The 17391-nt window shown below is 40.0% G+C and overlaps 2 protein-coding genes and 1 long non-coding RNA gene across 6 annotated transcripts; 2 read left to right on the forward strand and 1 right to left on the reverse strand.

Annotated features, from left to right (window-relative positions):
- Positions 1 to 76: 76 nt before the first annotated feature.
- LOC105829883 lies at positions 77 to 8608 on the forward strand. Its single transcript, XM_012668954.3, has 2 exons — positions 77 to 323; positions 7198 to 8608. The coding sequence occupies exons 1-2, from the start codon at positions 206 to 208 to the stop codon at positions 7527 to 7529; spliced, it is 450 nt and encodes a 149-aa protein (XP_012524408.1). The 5' UTR covers positions 77 to 205; the 3' UTR covers positions 7530 to 8608.
- LOC114255268 lies at positions 8412 to 11320 on the reverse strand. Its single transcript, XR_003626567.2, has 2 exons — positions 10970 to 11320; positions 8412 to 8947 (listed from the first exon to the last, which is right to left on the reverse strand). It is a non-coding gene; the product is annotated as an uncharacterized LOC114255268 (long non-coding RNA).
- Positions 11321 to 12976: 1656 nt separating this feature from the next.
- Positions 12977 to 17038, forward strand: LOC105828213 (ras-related protein rab7). 4 transcript variants are annotated; one of them, XM_012666448.3, is made up of 5 exons: positions 12977 to 13133; positions 14353 to 14538; positions 14615 to 14833; positions 15062 to 15199; positions 15281 to 15367. In XM_012666448.3, exons 2-5 carry the CDS (start codon positions 14359 to 14361, stop codon positions 15365 to 15367), a joined length of 624 nt encoding a protein of 207 aa, XP_012521902.1. In that variant the 5' UTR covers positions 12977 to 13133; positions 14353 to 14358. The 4 variants fall into 4 exon arrangements, with proteins under 4 accessions (XP_012521902.1, XP_036147766.1, XP_012521903.1 ...); XM_036291873.1 differs by having other exon boundaries at positions 12998 to 13020; XM_012666449.3 differs by lacking the exon at positions 12977 to 13133 and adding an exon at positions 13163 to 13464.
- The last annotated feature ends 353 nt before the right edge of the window (positions 17039 to 17391 follow it).

The raw sequence follows: 17391 nt of genomic DNA on the forward strand, positions 1-17391 counted from the left end.
AGAGACCAGGTCTGATCCTGGAGGGGATAACAGGGACCCCGCCCGATGGCCGGCTGTATAAAATGCCGCCACGGGGATCGGGCCCAACCAGTCGTAATCGATACAAGAGGCTCCTTTTTCTGCTCTTCTTTACTACTTCATCCCTCCCGTCCCGAAGGAGGCCGCTCCTCGTGAAATCAATCTACCGTCCGAGACTCGAGAAGCCATGAAGTTCGTTTTCAAACTCGCCCTGCTGTGCGTCGCGGTGGCCTTCGTCATCGCCCAGGATGTCCAGGAGCGCCCGAAAACCTATCGGAGACTGATACCCGCTGACGTCCTTCGCGGTGAGTCCGTAATCCGAGACAACCCTTTCCGGGGAGGAAAAAAGTATCTTACTCCGCGACAAGTTTGCGATAGACAGTCCTGATAATTATCGTTGAAGTATTTTAGAAAATTATATTGGAATATTACGTTTAAGCTGATTGCTAGAATGTTGAAGCTCGTCGAACCAATATTATCATGTTTGAATGTCTACATGATTATTTTGTTAATACAATTTTGTTAATTAAATTATTTTCTGATCTGTATCTGATTAAATTTTTAGATACTAGAGTGAAAATTGTTATTATATCAAATTGTTTTCTCCTAGATAATCTCATTGTAAAAGTTTTATTTATTTTTTAAAATTCCAAAATAAATTAAAAGATTATTCAATACTTATTTGGTACTTGAGATATTGTATGAGTATTGCAGTCTGTTGCGATAAAAGATGGTTTCGAAGAAATATCTCTTCTAAAAATGTTTATCAAAATCAATCTCGCTGATAAAGTAATGATTTTTATCCTCGATAATAACGTGGTGTTAATAACGTTTGATTATTATCATGCAAGATATAAGTAATTAAATAATAATATCTGACAGCTGACACTCGCGTTTTATATGTCAGCTATTAGCGTATTAAATTGTATGCTAATTTGATGCCGAAGATGAGATACCGTCTATAGAAAGGCGGGATCTTTGCATGCTTCTTAGCTGGCGCAAGAAATAACATATTAATTATTTTTACTGCATTCAGATTTTAATTCACAGATGTATTTGTAGATTTTCTGAAATAATTTTTTTATGCTTGTAAGATGATGATTAATCGCAAGTCAAATTTTCTTATAACTTATTAAGCTTATTCGCGCGTTTCTAAAGTAAATCAGTTATTAAGATGTTGTACAAACGCTAATAAAATTAAGATATTTTTACAAACAAAAGATAATGTGCTAATAAAATAATGCAAAAGACGAATTTTATAAACGCGCAATTTTCTGTCGAATTAGTATTCGCGTTTTGTCAGCTGATATTACATTTTATATAAACAGTTTATTTCCTAAAGATTTACACCAAGTAGAATCAGGTTTACGAGTAGATTCGCCTACGCAAAGAATAAAACACTGATTGAGACTCCAGGTGTCTGACCGAATTCGAAGAACTGTACTTACATATAAACCGACCGACAAGTGGGACGATCGTCTTTAATTTTCAAGCGGTGCTTGTAAGACATTCGGCTTTCTTATAATGCCTTGTCACGCGTATTGAACAGTTGTTTCGGAATCTCGATGACGTACCACAGTGTCATGAATGCTATCCGCGGTGGAAATAAGCGATTTGTATTCGGATCGGTCTAAAAGTGCAAGGAAAAACTTGAGAATGCTCCTTCAGAACTATGTATAGAATCTCTACATAAAATCTAAAATAAGACAAATAGAATACCATTTTTCATATTTTCATAGTTTAATTAATTCTATATCTGTGTCTATTAATTCTGAAAAATAAAATTATTATTTTTCGTTATTTGATCTCATGTTGCTTCGAGGATAGTTTTGTTTAGGAGAATAACACTAAACTACAAGGAGTCGTTCTCTCAATTCTACATAAAATATTTCAATCCACAGCCGAGAAATCGCGGGAAGCTAATTATGATCACCAGAGGCTCCCGTGGCTTCCGAGACAGATAATTCCGTCCTCGCCTACACCTCCGCTTCCGTTTTCGACCTTGATGATCTCTTTTTTTCTTCTCGCTCCATAGTTATATCGCGTTATACCTCGGCGCATTACGTTTCGTTATTTATCCATGCGTGAATCGACCCTGATAAGCGTAACCGTCGGACGTCTTTTTTGCGGCCTCCCCCCCCGGCTCGCCTATTATCTCATAATCACAGGCGCGGTCCCTGTGAATCAGGATTCGCAGGGACACAGAACGGTGCGTGCGTCCACGCCAAGATCCCACGGACACATGCAGGTCGAGAAAAATAGCGAACGCTCCGCTCTCGTCGCGTCGCGTCGTCAAGATCACGAGACCGCGTGAAAGTTTCGTGCCGTAACCATCACCTCACGATTCCCTTATGCCGGTATAATTTCCCTTCTCACTCCGTTCCTTCTCCCGATATCACTTTCTTCTTTATACGGACCGCAGGGTGCAGTAATGCGTTTCTCTTCCTCTCGGGTAATTAAGAAGACCGCATTATGAAACCTCCCTCAACCCGTCTCCAAAAAAAAAAACAAAAAAATATTTTGCTGAAACACCTAACGATTTAGTTAAAACTAATCTTTTGGGGTCATCAAATTAATAAAAAAAAAAAAATATTTGACATTCTTTATACAGATGTAATTATTTTGATGGTCTAATAAGAGTTACCTTTATATCTATATCCAGTTAAATTGTTAGACACTTCAATAAAACTATTCTTTCCGCGTACACAAAAAAGTTGTTTAATAAGACAATGTAACGTTTAAAAAAATAATTTTGCAACTTCAACAAAAATTTGTATGCGTGTGAAAATTAGCTGAGGCAGGTAAATGATTAGCAAACACTGTGATGTACGAATGTATTGCACTTAATCAATTTAACTGACAGAAGCAGAATTTAAAAATTCTATACGTAACAATCAAAATTCTAGCAGATACACTTTGGTTGTGACATCGAGAAATTTGTCTATATCAGCAAAAAATCTTTTTGGGTGAACAATGTACCATTAAATGTTAATATTTTTACGTCCTACATACTTAGCTGCAATTTTTACTCGAGATCAACGATTAAATGTTGCATTAAAGAGGAGAGGCGTGACTAATTACAACAAGCGGCGCTTTTTATTTGTGCCACTCGACGTGAATCGCCGTAAACGTTCTCCGGTGAAACCGCATAACCGCGAGATCGTCAGATCAGCTTAAGGGGATCCTTTCAGAGCGAGTAGTATCCTTGATATTCGCGTGGACGATCGGCTCCCGACGACGGTCCTTAATTACCCGTGGCCGCGTTTCTCTCTTATTTGTCTCGGCGGCGCAGAACCTGGATCTCTATGAATAATCGAATTAGTCACGACGACGAGAGACGAGAAGGGAATCACGGGCGACCTCGTTGCTCGAATTGTGGCGGAGCGAGGAGGCAGGATAAGCATCGCGCACAGATGTGGAAGCTCACGGGAAGGATGGAATTATTCACCTGCCTTGCCTGCTCGCTTGTCTCGCGGAAGGTCGCGAGATGGGAGGTGCACGATGCGAAGGCCTCGAATATAAGTTACGACGCGTAACGAGTCTCACAAATAAATAGCACCTACACACCTGAGCGGCGAACAATCGCCGCTTCTAATTCTTTCGACCTTTCTCAGCGCGAAGGAAGAAATATACCGATGGATCTCTAACGTCCAGTTCTACACCAAGTTGTAGGCTGACTTTCATTTCGGTTTAACTTGAAATTAATTCTTAGAACGGGAAAAGGATTAAGTGAAACCGAGATTAAAGTCAATCAACATTGGTAGAGATAAGACACATCCGCTCCGATACTATTGTTTGATCGGCATCCCCTCGCTATTCGAAAGCGAGAGAATTAAGCGCACCCAGGAAAGTGGCACCCAGACCGGGAATGACAACCGAGGCGCGATGAAAGTGCGGGCGGGATATCGAATCACGCCGGTAAAATCGGGTAAAAGAAGGATGCCACGCCCGCGAAAGACTTTCGAGATTAACGAGGCGAGAATCTCGCATCTCTGCATCACCGTGCATCGTAACTATGTATGCACGAGAAATTATAACATCGTCACTCCCGATTATCTTCTCGATTCTCGATAGCTCAGAGTTTGCTCAGAGAAGATCAAGAATGACACAAATATCAATATCATATATTTTTAAAAAAGCGATACGTTGTTCAATGTAGCCGCGCGATAAGTTTACAATAAGATTATTAATTCCACGAGTTCTGAGAGTCACATTGCACGCTCCTTGCAAATTTCAGTGAAAGTTTATCTTATATTTTTCTTACTTTTTTTTTCCTAGATCTTTTTTGTTTCTATCAATTAGAAATACTGTAATAATTTGTATTTAAAAAATATCATTAATAAGCGGATAAGTTACAATATCGGTTTCTCTTGAAGGAATAAATTCTACGCTATTCTTCATTAATCTCTTGCAAGTAAATTAATTTTCTCTTTTTATTCTCAAGAGCTGAAGAAACGACAGTAACGATGTATAATAAAGCAACGCAGAAAATGAATGAATTACATTGAATATAAAATTGAATATAAAATTCTCGCTCTTAAAATTCCTCCTAGATTCTACCTTTCGGTTTGAAATCTGACTTTTGCGTTTCTAATTGAATAAAGATCGCAATTTCTGCGCCTCGCGCTGGCGGGTGTCCTTGTTTACTATTTTCATGGCGAGACCGGTGAAACGAGAAAAACCGCAGCGGCATTAGCGACGCCGTAAACGCCGATCACGTCGCGTGCTTTTGCCACGAGCGGCATTGAGAAAACGGTAACGAACACGTCATTGTTTAACAGGCCTCGTTCGCTCGGGAGCCGAAGCCAGATTGCCAGATGGCCAGACGTCCTGACGTGCGAAGCCGCGCAATCCTCCAATTCCTATCTTATCTACCTGGCGGATGTTGCGCGTAGACGCTAACTGAAAAATCTCGCGTCACTCATGAGTCACCAATATGAAACAAGCTCCTTAAAAGAATTTAGTACAAGCGGCATTAAGGACGGAATTCTTAGACCAATCTTAAGTTCCAGAATCGTCTTAAGCCACGAGCAAACTTAAGACTTTACTTAAGCAATGAAATAACAGTATATCGACGTCTTAAGATCGTACTTAAAATGAGTCTTGAATAAGATCGGTCTATATGAATTCCGTCCTGAATGTGTACACCTTTTTCTATCTCTTTTTTGTTTTTAATTTCTTCAATATTTAAATAATTAATCGAAAAAGAAAAAAATCTTACAAGAGTTATCTTAAGTTTTGTAGTTTAATCTAGAAGTCTAAAATTCGACGAGTTTAATTGCTCTAGTATTAAATTGATCAACGATTAATTATTTTGGGTATTAAAAACCCCGAATACTTTCACGGTACTGTTCACAATACCGAGAACAAGTAAATGATCACAGACCAATTTAATACAGATATATTATTGAAGAAATTGATGGACTATCCGATCGGGTCCATCATTTCTTCGTGCTACTTGTTTTTTTTTTCTCTTTAATTTCCCCAGCTTCGATTCGAAGATCCGTTTTCTCGCTCGGACGGTTTTCCCCTCGGGTGAAACGATCTCGTGAGTCGTGAGTCATCGCGAGACGGGGCCTCGAAGGGCTGATGTAACCGACCGGGCCGTCGTAAAACCAACGCGTCGACGTCCGTCGTAACGACGCCCCGGCACACGTTTGTCGTCGTCGGCGCGTTGCGTAAAAGCGGCCGCGCAACCGGCCTGGGGTATGACAGTGAAAGTGTCTCTCCTTGAAGTTTCCAGCACATCACCGCCACCGACGACGACGACGCGAGCGTTCCCCGTTCCCGTCGTTGTCGATTACAAAGCGAATTAACCCCGTAATGCTGTCATCCGTTTCGTTATCCTCTCCTCGTCGCCGTCGTCGTCGGCGTTGTCGCTTCGTAGCTTCGCGTCAAGGAAGTGAAATTCGCGATTGTCATTATTAGCACGTTGCAGACACGGGCTAGAGCTCGGAAATAGGATGCCGAACAAGTCGTTTACAATAGAGATAAAGCGCTTCCCGAGAGAAAAGATTCTTTTCAAGCGTTCGAGCTGTATTTGATTTTTTTTTTTAAAGAATGATGTGCCATAAATAATAATAAAATCGGAACGAAGACTTCCAATTGAAATACGTCGCTCGCGCTAATGAAAAGATTAGCGCAATGTGTTAGAACGCGAATTAATCTGTCGAGGAAAATTACCGATTCCCCTAAAGTTTATCAAATTTCACCGTGCTTGCTTCCATCTGCCCGAATATTTAAATCGGGATAATTAATATGATAAAACGTATGTACGTTGTGCGATCGAGTTAGCGGTCGTTTAAGTCCGGCGCGTTAGAAAGTAACAACACTTTTGCGGAATCGCGCGTGACGCGGTAGATAACGAGATAATAAAATAATAACGCGCGGGCAAGAGAGCGTGAGTTATTATAAGGAAACGATCGCCGTCTCTCATTTCGTCGTTCGACTTCGGCGATTCGGATGGCCTTTTACTCTCGTTCACGGATGGCGCCCGTCACCGTCCGGTGAAAACCGAGTGAAAGATATTCTTACTCACGGAAAGAACAGTCATATACCGAGGCATCTAAAAATTTAGGTATAAATGCAAGTCTAAAAATAAATTTAATAAACAATTACAATATATAATATCGCGAAAAACGTATAATACTAATTATTTTGCATATTATTATTTATATACTAAAGAATTATTACGTTTTATAGTAATTCATTAAATTAATTATATATCTATATGAAAAAAATGGAAGGAACAGTTTTGATAAAGTATTTAAAAATTTAGTTAGATACAGATCTGAAAAATAATTTCACAAAATAAATTTATATATAAAATAAATATGTAAGACGCTCAAGCTGATTGCAGAGGAACGTCAAAATTTTGTGCAACATTATTCGTTATGCTTGAACATCCTTCTCAGGCCCGTTTCTACCAAGAGTAGAATCTCAGTTTAACTTTATTGTTTATCTTTTTCTAATTTTTGAAACTAGAATGAGATAAGTAAGTTAAACCGAGATTAAAGTTAATTTATGTTGGTAGAAAAGGCCTTAATCTAAATAATTATGATAAACAATTGAATGAACAATTTTCAAGTTTTTCTTTCTTGGCTCCTCCTTTTTTTCGTTGCAAAATTATTATGCAAATTATTCTAACAAGGGCGACGCGTCATTCTTGCCACGTTACAGACTTCCCCGGCATGTGCTTCGCATCGACCAAGTGCGCGACGATCGAGCCGACGAAGTCGTGGGAGCTGTCGCCGTTCTGCGGCCGTTCGACCTGCGTGCCCGCCGACGACAACTCCGGCCGCCTATTCGAGCTGGTTGAGGATTGCGGCCCGCTGCCTAAGGCCAACCCCAAGTGCAAGCTCTCCGACAAGACCAACAAGACCGCGAACTTCCCCGATTGCTGTCCGATCTTCGAGTGCGAGGAGGGCGCGAAGCTCGAGTACCCGGAGATCCCGACCCTGCCACCGCCGAGCGCCGCTGACGCGGCGAAGGCGCAGCCGGCGAACCCCTAGAGCCCGACGACACAGCAGCGAAGGGCCGCCCCATCCTATCTCCTTACCCCGGGGGTGAGGGTTGCGGTGTGGTCTCGTCGACCGAAAACCAAATCGAGCGCGCGCCCTTTCCAACACGCCGGACAGACGTCGTACGATCGATCATCGACGATCAGGAGAGTCAGCGGTGAAACCGTACGTTTCTGAGGGCTCTGCATCTCCGAAAGCGAACGGAAAAAGCGGCCAGCGAAGTAAAAAGCGATGCGAAAACTATTTTATTTTGTACTGGTCATTCTGTACTTCGGACATCCCATAGATCCCGCATCGACACGACGTTCCGAGCGATTAGCCGCGCTGTTTTACGGTGCCTCCTCGAGGAGGGTCCATAAACCTCGTCGTTTAACAGCCGTCAGAGTGTACGTTGGCACTGGGACACGGATCTCCAGCTCGATTACGGGTCGTTCGACAGGATTGCGCAACACGTCTGTGCCGATCGTAAGCGACGAGGCCATACCGCTGTACCGCTCACCGTCCAACGCGATCCAGATTAAGCTAATTGTATATATAAATTCAGGCCGCGCCTTCGCAAACTGCAAGCACAATTCAAGCTTTTCCGACGCACTCTCCTCCCACTCCCTCCTCCTTCCCTGTTTGTAATCTTTATCGTAATCCACTCTCTCGTTAGTTTCCACGATATTCTTTCACCTGCTCAACCCTCGGACGTGTGGTTTGCTTACGAAAGTCTAAAAAAGAAATGATTCCATAAGGTTCAAAAGAAGACTTCGTCTCGCGAAAAAGGGCAGACAAACGGAAAAGTTCAGTCAATACTTTGGCGTATACCGCTTCGTGATTATTGTATCTCTTATTGTATCTTGCACAAGAGCGTTTGAGCGTCGGAGTTTTAGACACTTTTCGACGATATATTTTTTTATATGCCTTTCAATGATAACAATTGGTAATGGCGCATTTCTTTTTCTATAGTTAAGTTCGACTTACGCCCTTTTTACAGCATATGACAAATTACTACGTAGCAGAGTCTGGCAATGTATCGCAAATATGTGTGATTGTAATTATATGTGATTAAATTAATACTTATTTAATTCAATGTGCTTGTTTGTCTCTCCCTCGCTCCCTCTTCGTTTCTTCCTTTCGGAATTAAGCTGGAAAAGTCAATAGTTATATAACTCAGGCAACACGATAAATTATACGACTCTACTCTCATTTCGACAAAGACGTGAAAAAAATTAACTTTTTAAATTACGGTTTTATGTTGATGGGCAATATTATTTTTTACTTAAAAGATCGCAAAACATGCATGAAACTCTTTAACATCGACAGATAATACTTAGAAGAAGTGGGCAGTAAAAATGGCAGTCTCTCAACCTCGCCTACAAAGTTTCTGAGGCAATCGGATGGATAACTGATTTACACATTGCATACTGAAAATCAAGAGAATGAATAATTATTCGGTATAAAAAAACCCATTAGTTACAGAAATATTCAATTATACATGCTATCTGCATTACATTGCATATTTAATATATTTTAAAGTATACTACGTTACATTTTAAATTGTGTATTTATTAATATTAATAAATCAATTAAATAATATTAATATAGTACAAATTAAATAAGAAATATAAATCTAATTATATCGAACTTGTATGAAAAATGAGGGGCTGCCTTTTAATTGCAACGAATCGATTTCATTCAGCTAATTTATCGCTCAGTTAATGATAATTAAAAGCCGCCACTCGATCCATCTTCAACTTCCAGCTCTTATTTTCACCTTACAAAACTTATGATCGACCATATATTCACGGTGCTCGTTCGGAAAGCGTCGTTTCCTCCAAAATTTTTTAATTTCTTCTTTTTTTTTTTTTCAATGTGCAACGGTGTCTCGAGAAAACGCAAGTGATGACTAACGCCGTAAAAGTAGGCGAGGAGCAAACAAGATTTTCGGTCTCCATCCGAATAGACCGCGGCGAGACCTACTTTCACCCGGCTGTCGTCTCCGCTATCCGCCTCCTCTCATTTCGAGTTTCGACTCCGATTAAAAGACGCGAGACAGAGAGAAAGAGAGAGAGAGAGAGAGAGAGAGAGAGAGAGAGAGAGAGAGAGAGAGAGAGAGAGAGAGAGAGAGAGAGAGAGAGAGAGAGAGAGAGAGAAAGAGAAAGACGCGTTATAATACTAACGTTACCGGTTCGTCGCGACACGACACGTGAGATTTCTGCGAGAGGCTGCGGGTTAATTAAATGCCGATTTCGTAACTCGCGGTCAAGTTTAGCCGTAACGAAATCAGGTGTTATTTAAATTCGCACTGGACGTCGATAAAAGCTGTGCGAGAAACACATCCTCGTGTAACTTTCCGCCTGGGTCTTTGGCAATATCGAATATTTTATTAATTGTGTCAATTAGCATCCACGGCGTCGGTTTCGCGCTGTTTTATATTCGCACGTTCGATCGCGCGCGTGTATAATCTTTACGTAATTAATTAAGAATCATATATTAAGCGAGAGTTTTGATTGATATAAACTGAGTTTAAATCGTAATTTGCCAATTTTCAGATTATCCACGGTTCTCTACGATGTTTTACGATTCTTAATTGACGATCCGTTTGGCCTTGTCCTCGAGAATTCGAAGGAAATTCGTTTGTCAAACGGCGATCTATTTCAGAGACATCCTGTTGTCGACAAAATTTGTCGACGAAATCGTAAAATTCCGTAATATATTCTACGTAGCATTTTTTCCCCTCCACGCTTACGGGATATGCCAAGGATAGAGATTAAAAACAGATTTTATTCCATCGCGGTCCGCGAAATGTCAACGTGATCAACGCCCAGATTTATAATTCGCCTAATGCATATTTATGTGAACCGCAATCTGCATGAAGATAATCGATTTGTTTTTAATCGATCGATGGCAGAAAAACACAGCCACTTCCACGTTAATATCAAGAAAATGAATTTTTTTATTAAAAAATTAAAGAGGTTATAAAATTTATTGGAAGAAGATATTCATTACTTAAATAAAATATATGTAAATGTGTTTCAGAAATGTTTCACTCGAGAAACGTTTCTTTCCTGACGGAAGTATTGATTTAAGAGATCATTAATATGTTGAGAAATAAATAATTTTATCTGACTATTCAGTGAAAATAGATGGCAGAAATAAGTATAAAAATTCAAATGAATTAACTTAATTTTTAGACAGCTAGCGCTTATGAAAACATTTAGTTGTTTAAAAGTTTGTACAAAGTATGTGATTATATAATTATATTCTTTCGTAATTAATTATTCTTGTATCAAAATTGCTTTGGAAGAATGGCGATGGCGAAAGGAGGTTCAATAAAATTTCTTTTCGTCTCCCATTTAATTATCTTTAACATGACAGAGTTGATACATAAATTTTAGGACAGAATTATTATTCCGTTTTTTCCGATAATAATAAAGACTGCTTACTTTTCGCGTTGTTTCTTCTCACGAAATGCGTAGAGTTGAGGAAGTGTATCTCAATGTTATCACGCGCGTTACGTAGGGGGAAGCAAACCGGAATGATTTGCAAAAATCAAATCGCACTGATCAAGTTTCGAGAAATCGCGACAGGTCCGTTTTCGATCGCTCGACATGCGCCAAGCGATGATCAATCGCGCACGTTTTCAACTAGAAATTCTCTAAAAAGAAAAATAGGGAACTTAAGTTTCAACAGAGAAGGACCTGAGAGCGGCCATCGCGTTTTCAGCTGTTTTCATCCATCAGCGCCTCTATGTGCACATTGAACTACGTAGTCAAATATCTATGAATCTCGTAGGTAATGTGCATGACTTTTGGGTCTCTTCTATGCTATGTCCACGTTTATTTGGTTCTGTTTCATGCTATACCCGTAAATTTTACAATTATATGCATTCATATTTTAAATCTGTTTTATGTAAATGTGCATAATCGTGTTCTATAAACGTGCAATACCACATATACATGATATAAATTTAATTAATTAATTAGATAAAAATTCACTCACCGATTGCTGTCACTGCTCCTGCTGCTGATGCTGCTGCTGCTACTGCTACATTTCTTTTCCGGTTTTGATTCTGAAAATGTAATAAACATTATTCCTAAACTCAAACACAAAAGCAGGTTAAAAAATGTATCACTTGAAAAAATAGTATATTTACCGAGTCGCTCCATGGATGCCGCTTTCTGCTGACATCATCCTGCTATTCTCGAACCGCACACTAATAACGATCGCCCGATACTTTATTCGGCACTCCCGATATTACGGATAATATATCACACACGAGTAAAACGTAAACCGCGTGCGAGAATTTCACTTGGCGCGACCGTTACGTTTGAAAAAATACGTGAAAAGTATGGCTCGTCTGATTGAAGGCACAAAATCAACATGACACGAAAGTGGCGTGACCTCACGTAACTTCGTGGAAACGCAGGCCGAGGAAAACCATTTGAATAAAAATTACGCGCCGAGATATAACAAACGGAGACAAATTCGTTTCAAGAATTTTGTATGCTCACACGACGATTAGTAGCACTTTACTTAATTGACACTCGCGATTCTACCGAACGTATTCCCTTCGAAAAATACTTTGCTCGAACACGCACGCGAACTTTACTCGAAACCGAAGGTAAACGTGGGCAAACGCACTTTCAACACAACACCGTACCTGCGCACAATTCGAATCTGAATACACGAGACACGCACGGACTCAAGGAACGTCCGACCGGCGCTGGAGCGCAAAGAAACATGGTGGCAGCAGCGTACGGGACGTACGTGGCCGCTGGCAGGCAGACTCGGCGGGACTCGGCGCTAGTCGGCGCCACTCGGCGTTGCTAGGCGACCGACTTGTTGACTCGCCGCGCCTGCGCCGCTGCCGCCATGTTGCTCCGTTGCTCCGCGCTCCCCAGTCACGTACGCCACTCCAGCGCCGGTCGGACGCTCTGTCGACTCCGTGCGTGTCTCGCGTGTTCAGATTCGAATTGTGCGCAGGTACGGTGTTGTGTTGAGAGTGCCGTGGCGCTAACAAACGATACGCGAGCTATGTGAGATCGTAGCAGAGGTCGTATTCACATGTGTAAAGCGCGGCGTGCGTTTGCCTTCGGTTTCGAGTAAAGTGTTCGCGTGCGCGTTCGAGCAAAGTGTTTGCTCGAAGGGGATACGTTCGGTAGAATATCGCGAGTGTTAATAAGTGAAGTGCTACTAGTCGCATACTACTCGAAACAAATTTGTCTCCGTTGTATCTCGGCGCGTAATTTTTATTCAACCACTTTCCTCGGCCTGCGTTTCCACGAAGTTATGTGGACGTCACGCCACATTTCAATTTCTTCTGTATCGTGTGCGCACGACGTCGCGATATATCGACCTTTCCAGGATCGACACTCTCCTCTACGAGAAAAGTGACAGGAGAGGAGAGAACAGGAGAGAACGACGACGCGCACCGCCACCGTCGCGAGTAATGCACTCGATTGCACTCGGTCGATAAGGGAGGCGAGGCGAACAGGTGACGACATCGTTGTCATACTCGTGATTTCATAACACGCCATTTTCTTTGTGTGAAGCGCTGGAGCGCGGAGGTGTTTTCACAGGCCGTGTTCCCTGACGAGTGTCCCCCAGGTAACGTGCGCCGTCCCGACGTCTCCCTCGCGGACGACTCTTGCGTTCGACGCGGATCGCGTTTGCCCGTTGGCTCGCAAGCCTCCGAGGCCCGTCATTCCTCCGAGTGGGAGAGAGAGAGTGTGTCCGTCCTGGGTCTCTCCGCGCGCGTGTGACAGGTTTCGTCGAAGGCATCGGAGCATCACGCGCGGATTCCGCTCGCATTTTCTCTCTTAACGACGTTACTTTGCCTCTTCGCGCCGCTCCGTCGTCCGCGCGAATATTTGACGGATCTTCCTCGGGGAGTGTCGTCCGACAGCGATTGCCAGGAGCCCCGCGCTCGGGGAAGAAAGTCAGTTTTTTTTCTCTTTCTCACTCCTTCACACTCTCGCTCCTTCTTTTCTCTCTCTTCTTCAGCGAGTGCGTTGTTACATGCGTCATTGCCCGTTTCGCGCTCGGAGATCTTAGCGTTAACACTCGCTGTATCGAGATGATTCATATGATCGATCATTCTTTCCTCCGGACATAAGGCGCCCGATTCACCGTGGCACCGCGTTAATTAGTGGCCTTTTGTCCGGTGCACGACAACGAATCGCGGCGAGCAGCAAAGGGGGCACGGGCGGATTGTAAATGTCAGAAGCTGCGATCTCTCTTTGGTATTTACAGTTCGGGAGGCACCTGGTGATCATTCTTTTATATTCGAATTTCTTTTTTTTGTTTATAACACGGTGAAATTTTTACAAAATTATAATTATTTTATATATTATGTCGAAGTGATAGTAATATTTAAATTATAAGCTGTCGAATATTGCAAGAAAAAATTAATCGTTGCAGATTTAGCTTATATTAGATTATTTTTTGAAGCAATAAAATTTTAATTTTCGAAAAATATATGGATGTCATACTTATATAGTTTTTAATATATATCTATAAATTAATATTAAATTTTAAGTCTATAAATAAAATTTTCCAAGATTTATGTTGAATATAATTTTTTACAAAATGACAGTTAAAATTCTTTTTTGGTCCCGATCACCAATTATCAACAGCTTAATATCATATTACAGTTACATTAAAGAGAAGGCTCATATTACATATTATAAATATATTGCTTGATGATAAGAAATTATTTACAAGATTAGTCACATCAATTTCTATTTTAAAATTGCACAAAGATTTTTGCTCCAAGCGGTTCTTCAAGTAAGAATTAATTTTTAACACTGTTGTTGTGTCTTTCCAGCAAAGAATGGCGTCCCGCAAGAAAGTGTTGCTGAAGGTCATTATCCTCGGGGATTCAGGAGTCGGGAAAACCTCCCTGATGAATCAGTATGTCAATAAAAAGTTTAGCAACCAATACAAAGCAACGATAGGAGCGGATTTTTTGACTAAGGAAGTAATGGTGGAGGATAGAATAGTTACTATGCAGGTAATCCTTGTGTTTAATTTAATTATCTCGACTAGTATGTCACTGACATTTTCTAACAGACTTCTTTTTGCCTTAGATTTGGGATACCGCTGGACAGGAGAGGTTTCAGTCATTAGGAGTGGCATTTTACAGAGGCGCGGACTGTTGCGTGCTAGTATTTGATGTATCTGCTCCGACTAGCTTCAAATCTCTAGATTCATGGAGGGATGAATTTTTAATTCAAGCCTCACCTCGGGATCCAGACAACTTTCCATTTGTCGTGCTTGGGAACAAAGTAGATCTTGAATCAAGAGCAGTGAGTAAAATGATGGAAACATTTCCAAAACAATTGTGATCTTAAATAATTTCGTATATCTTGATAAATATATGAATAAATATACTAACTTGATTTATATTATTTAAAGTAATATTTTTATCTTTATTAATGTAATTTTTTATCTAAATATAATATATTTTGTCTATAAGTAGTTGCTATTTGTTTCTTTTACTATTTTGTACATTCTTTTCACTTCTTGTGTTTTAGGTGTCGAGCAAGAGAGCACAACAGTGGTGTCAATCGAAGAACAATATTCCATATTTCGAAACTAGTGCAAAAGAGGCTATTAATGTCGAGCAAGCTTTTCAAACGATAGCCAAGAACGCTTTAGCTCAAGAAAGTGAAGTGAGTATAGGCGCGTTGCGAGTTTTTTTTTCAATCCACACATATTTTTATTTTATCTTTACATCCTTGTAAAAATTCCAGGTGGAACTTTACAATGAATTCCCGGATCAAATCAAATTGACCAACGACCAAAGAAGCAATGGTAGAGGTGATTCATGTGCTTGCTAGGTCTTGAAACAGTGGTAATATCTCGAATGACCAATAAAAAGAAATGCACAGGTTAAATACATTCACGTCACCTGCGCATAAAGGACGCGGAGAATACATTGCGATGAGCTTTATGTGTGCAGGAAGTCACGAAATTTCTTTCTTTGTCTCAACGTGTTATTATACAAACTTCCCGTGTCCGTAAAACAAACAAAAAAAAAGTTTTAATATCCTCGAAATAGTTTTGTTGAAACAGTCATGTTAGTGGTAAAAAAAGTAACAAGTTTAATCCATACGTAAAAGAATGTGTACAAACTATCTCACACGCGTGCGTGCGCACACGCTCTCACACACACACACACACACACACACACACACACACACACACACACACACACACACACACACACACACACACACACACACACACAAATATATATTATATATATATAATTGTTTTTATAAACCTGCGTGGGAGTAAGATATATTTATCCGACTTCCTGACTTATTGAAATATCGCAATTTTGAATTATGTACTCCCGCTGGACTTGACTTGTCATATATGGGTCCTCTACGTTATTCTTAAGTCAAGGATTTCGCATCTCGTTTTTAATAAGTATTGTAATATGCTCTCTTATCGGGTATGGCGAAACATATGAACTTTTCTCTTTTTTTTTTATCTCAAGTCTTGATAGTTTGTTGTCGATTAATTTTCACCGAAATAAGGTAATAGCTCGAGGTTTTCGAACGATATGTAAGAGTCGTTGTTGCACCGGAGAGGATAATATATGGGTCGGGAACACAGTTAGCGGTACACTGTTAGTAAATTATAATAAAAGAATTTGCTCATAATTTGTTAAGTACAATTGCATTTACAGAGGTCTAGTGCATATAGCTTATTATATACTTAGAACCGAATATTTGCTGTCAGTAAAAAAAAAAATGGTTCGTATGAAATAGAATGAAAATAAGATAGTTACAATAAAGTTACTAAGATAGGTACTTCGTAGTATGTCTCGTAAGGTGTTTTAACGAGTCTGAGATTTTCACGCGAATGGCATGGTGTAAAACCTCCTCGAATTTTTGTTTTCTATTCGGGAAAATTCTCAATTGTTATATATATAAATATATATTGAAATATAAAATTATATTATGAAGATTCTGGCTTGTTGCGCACGTATTGTAATGCTAGGCATGTTATTTTGTTTACATAAATAATTATTTTTAACTTAGGGATGTTTATATGGCCATCCCGATTTCGTAAGAAAACGGAGAGAATTTATTGCAGACACTAACTTAGAAAAAAAATTTCCATTTCGCTGAATCCGTAATACGCGTTTTGCAAAAGATACTCTTTAAGTTTTCAAACGTTTCAGCGAAATCCCAAGAATTCCTCCTCTGAAACGAGATTCCTCTTATTGTACCGTGATGCAAACATCGATTTTTAAGATTTTTTACTGTACATAACAGTGGAATCCCAAGTGCGCGGTGAGTTAATTGTCAATTGTATGGTCTATCGAACAGTTCTACGCGGACTATATTTTGTAAATAAGACAGTATATATATAATCCACTTAGGAAAATTTAACGTTATACAAAAATGAATCTTTATATCCCGATAGCCATATCAATAAGTATGCGCTTGTAATATTTTTATTCTACTCGTAGTCCCTATTAGAGCAGTAATTAAACCTAAATAGCGTGTGATATTTATTTCAATGATGGGAGAGCAGCGAGCTTTTACATAGTTCTTGCGAGAAATATGAGAAATATTCACATTAAAGATGTATTTCAGATTTTTGTAGTAAAAAAAGAAATGATTGTGCGCCCATGAGATGTGTTTAAATGTTTTAAGATTTGATTTCTCCTAGGAAGATAGAAAAAGCAAGGTAAGCATGCCATCTACTCCCCTCACCAAGGAACAATCGAAACTATTGACACTCGCTATTTCTGGGCCACCCTGTGTATATATAACATTCGTAGGAGATAGAAACTTAGTATGTGAAATATATGCATACGCAGGGTGTTCCAAAAATCGTGCACATC

The sequence above is a fragment of the Monomorium pharaonis genome, chromosome 9, assembly GCF_013373865.1.
Source record: "Monomorium pharaonis isolate MP-MQ-018 chromosome 9, ASM1337386v2, whole genome shotgun sequence".
In the NCBI taxonomy this organism is placed as follows: domain Eukaryota; kingdom Metazoa; phylum Arthropoda; class Insecta; order Hymenoptera; family Formicidae; genus Monomorium; species Monomorium pharaonis.

Excerpts from the sequence above, each read along its gene's own strand:
- LOC105829883 (XM_012668954.3), top strand. The coding sequence starts at position 206 with ATGAAGTTCGTTTTCAAACTCGCCCTGCTGTGCGTCGCGGTGGCCTTC. Across the intron at positions 324-7,197 it reads ACCCGCTGACGTCCTTCGCG|ACTTCCCCGGCATGTGCTTC; the intron begins GTGAGTCCGTAA and ends GCCACGTTACAG.
- LOC105828213 (XM_036291872.1), top strand. The coding sequence starts at position 13,743 with ATGTCAGAAGCTGCGATCTCTCTTTGGTATTTACAGTTCGGGAGGCAC. Across the intron at positions 14,539-14,614 it reads ATAGAATAGTTACTATGCAG|ATTTGGGATACCGCTGGACA; the intron begins GTAATCCTTGTG and ends TTTTTGCCTTAG. Across the intron at positions 15,200-15,280 it reads CTTTAGCTCAAGAAAGTGAA|GTGGAACTTTACAATGAATT; the intron begins GTGAGTATAGGC and ends TAAAAATTCCAG.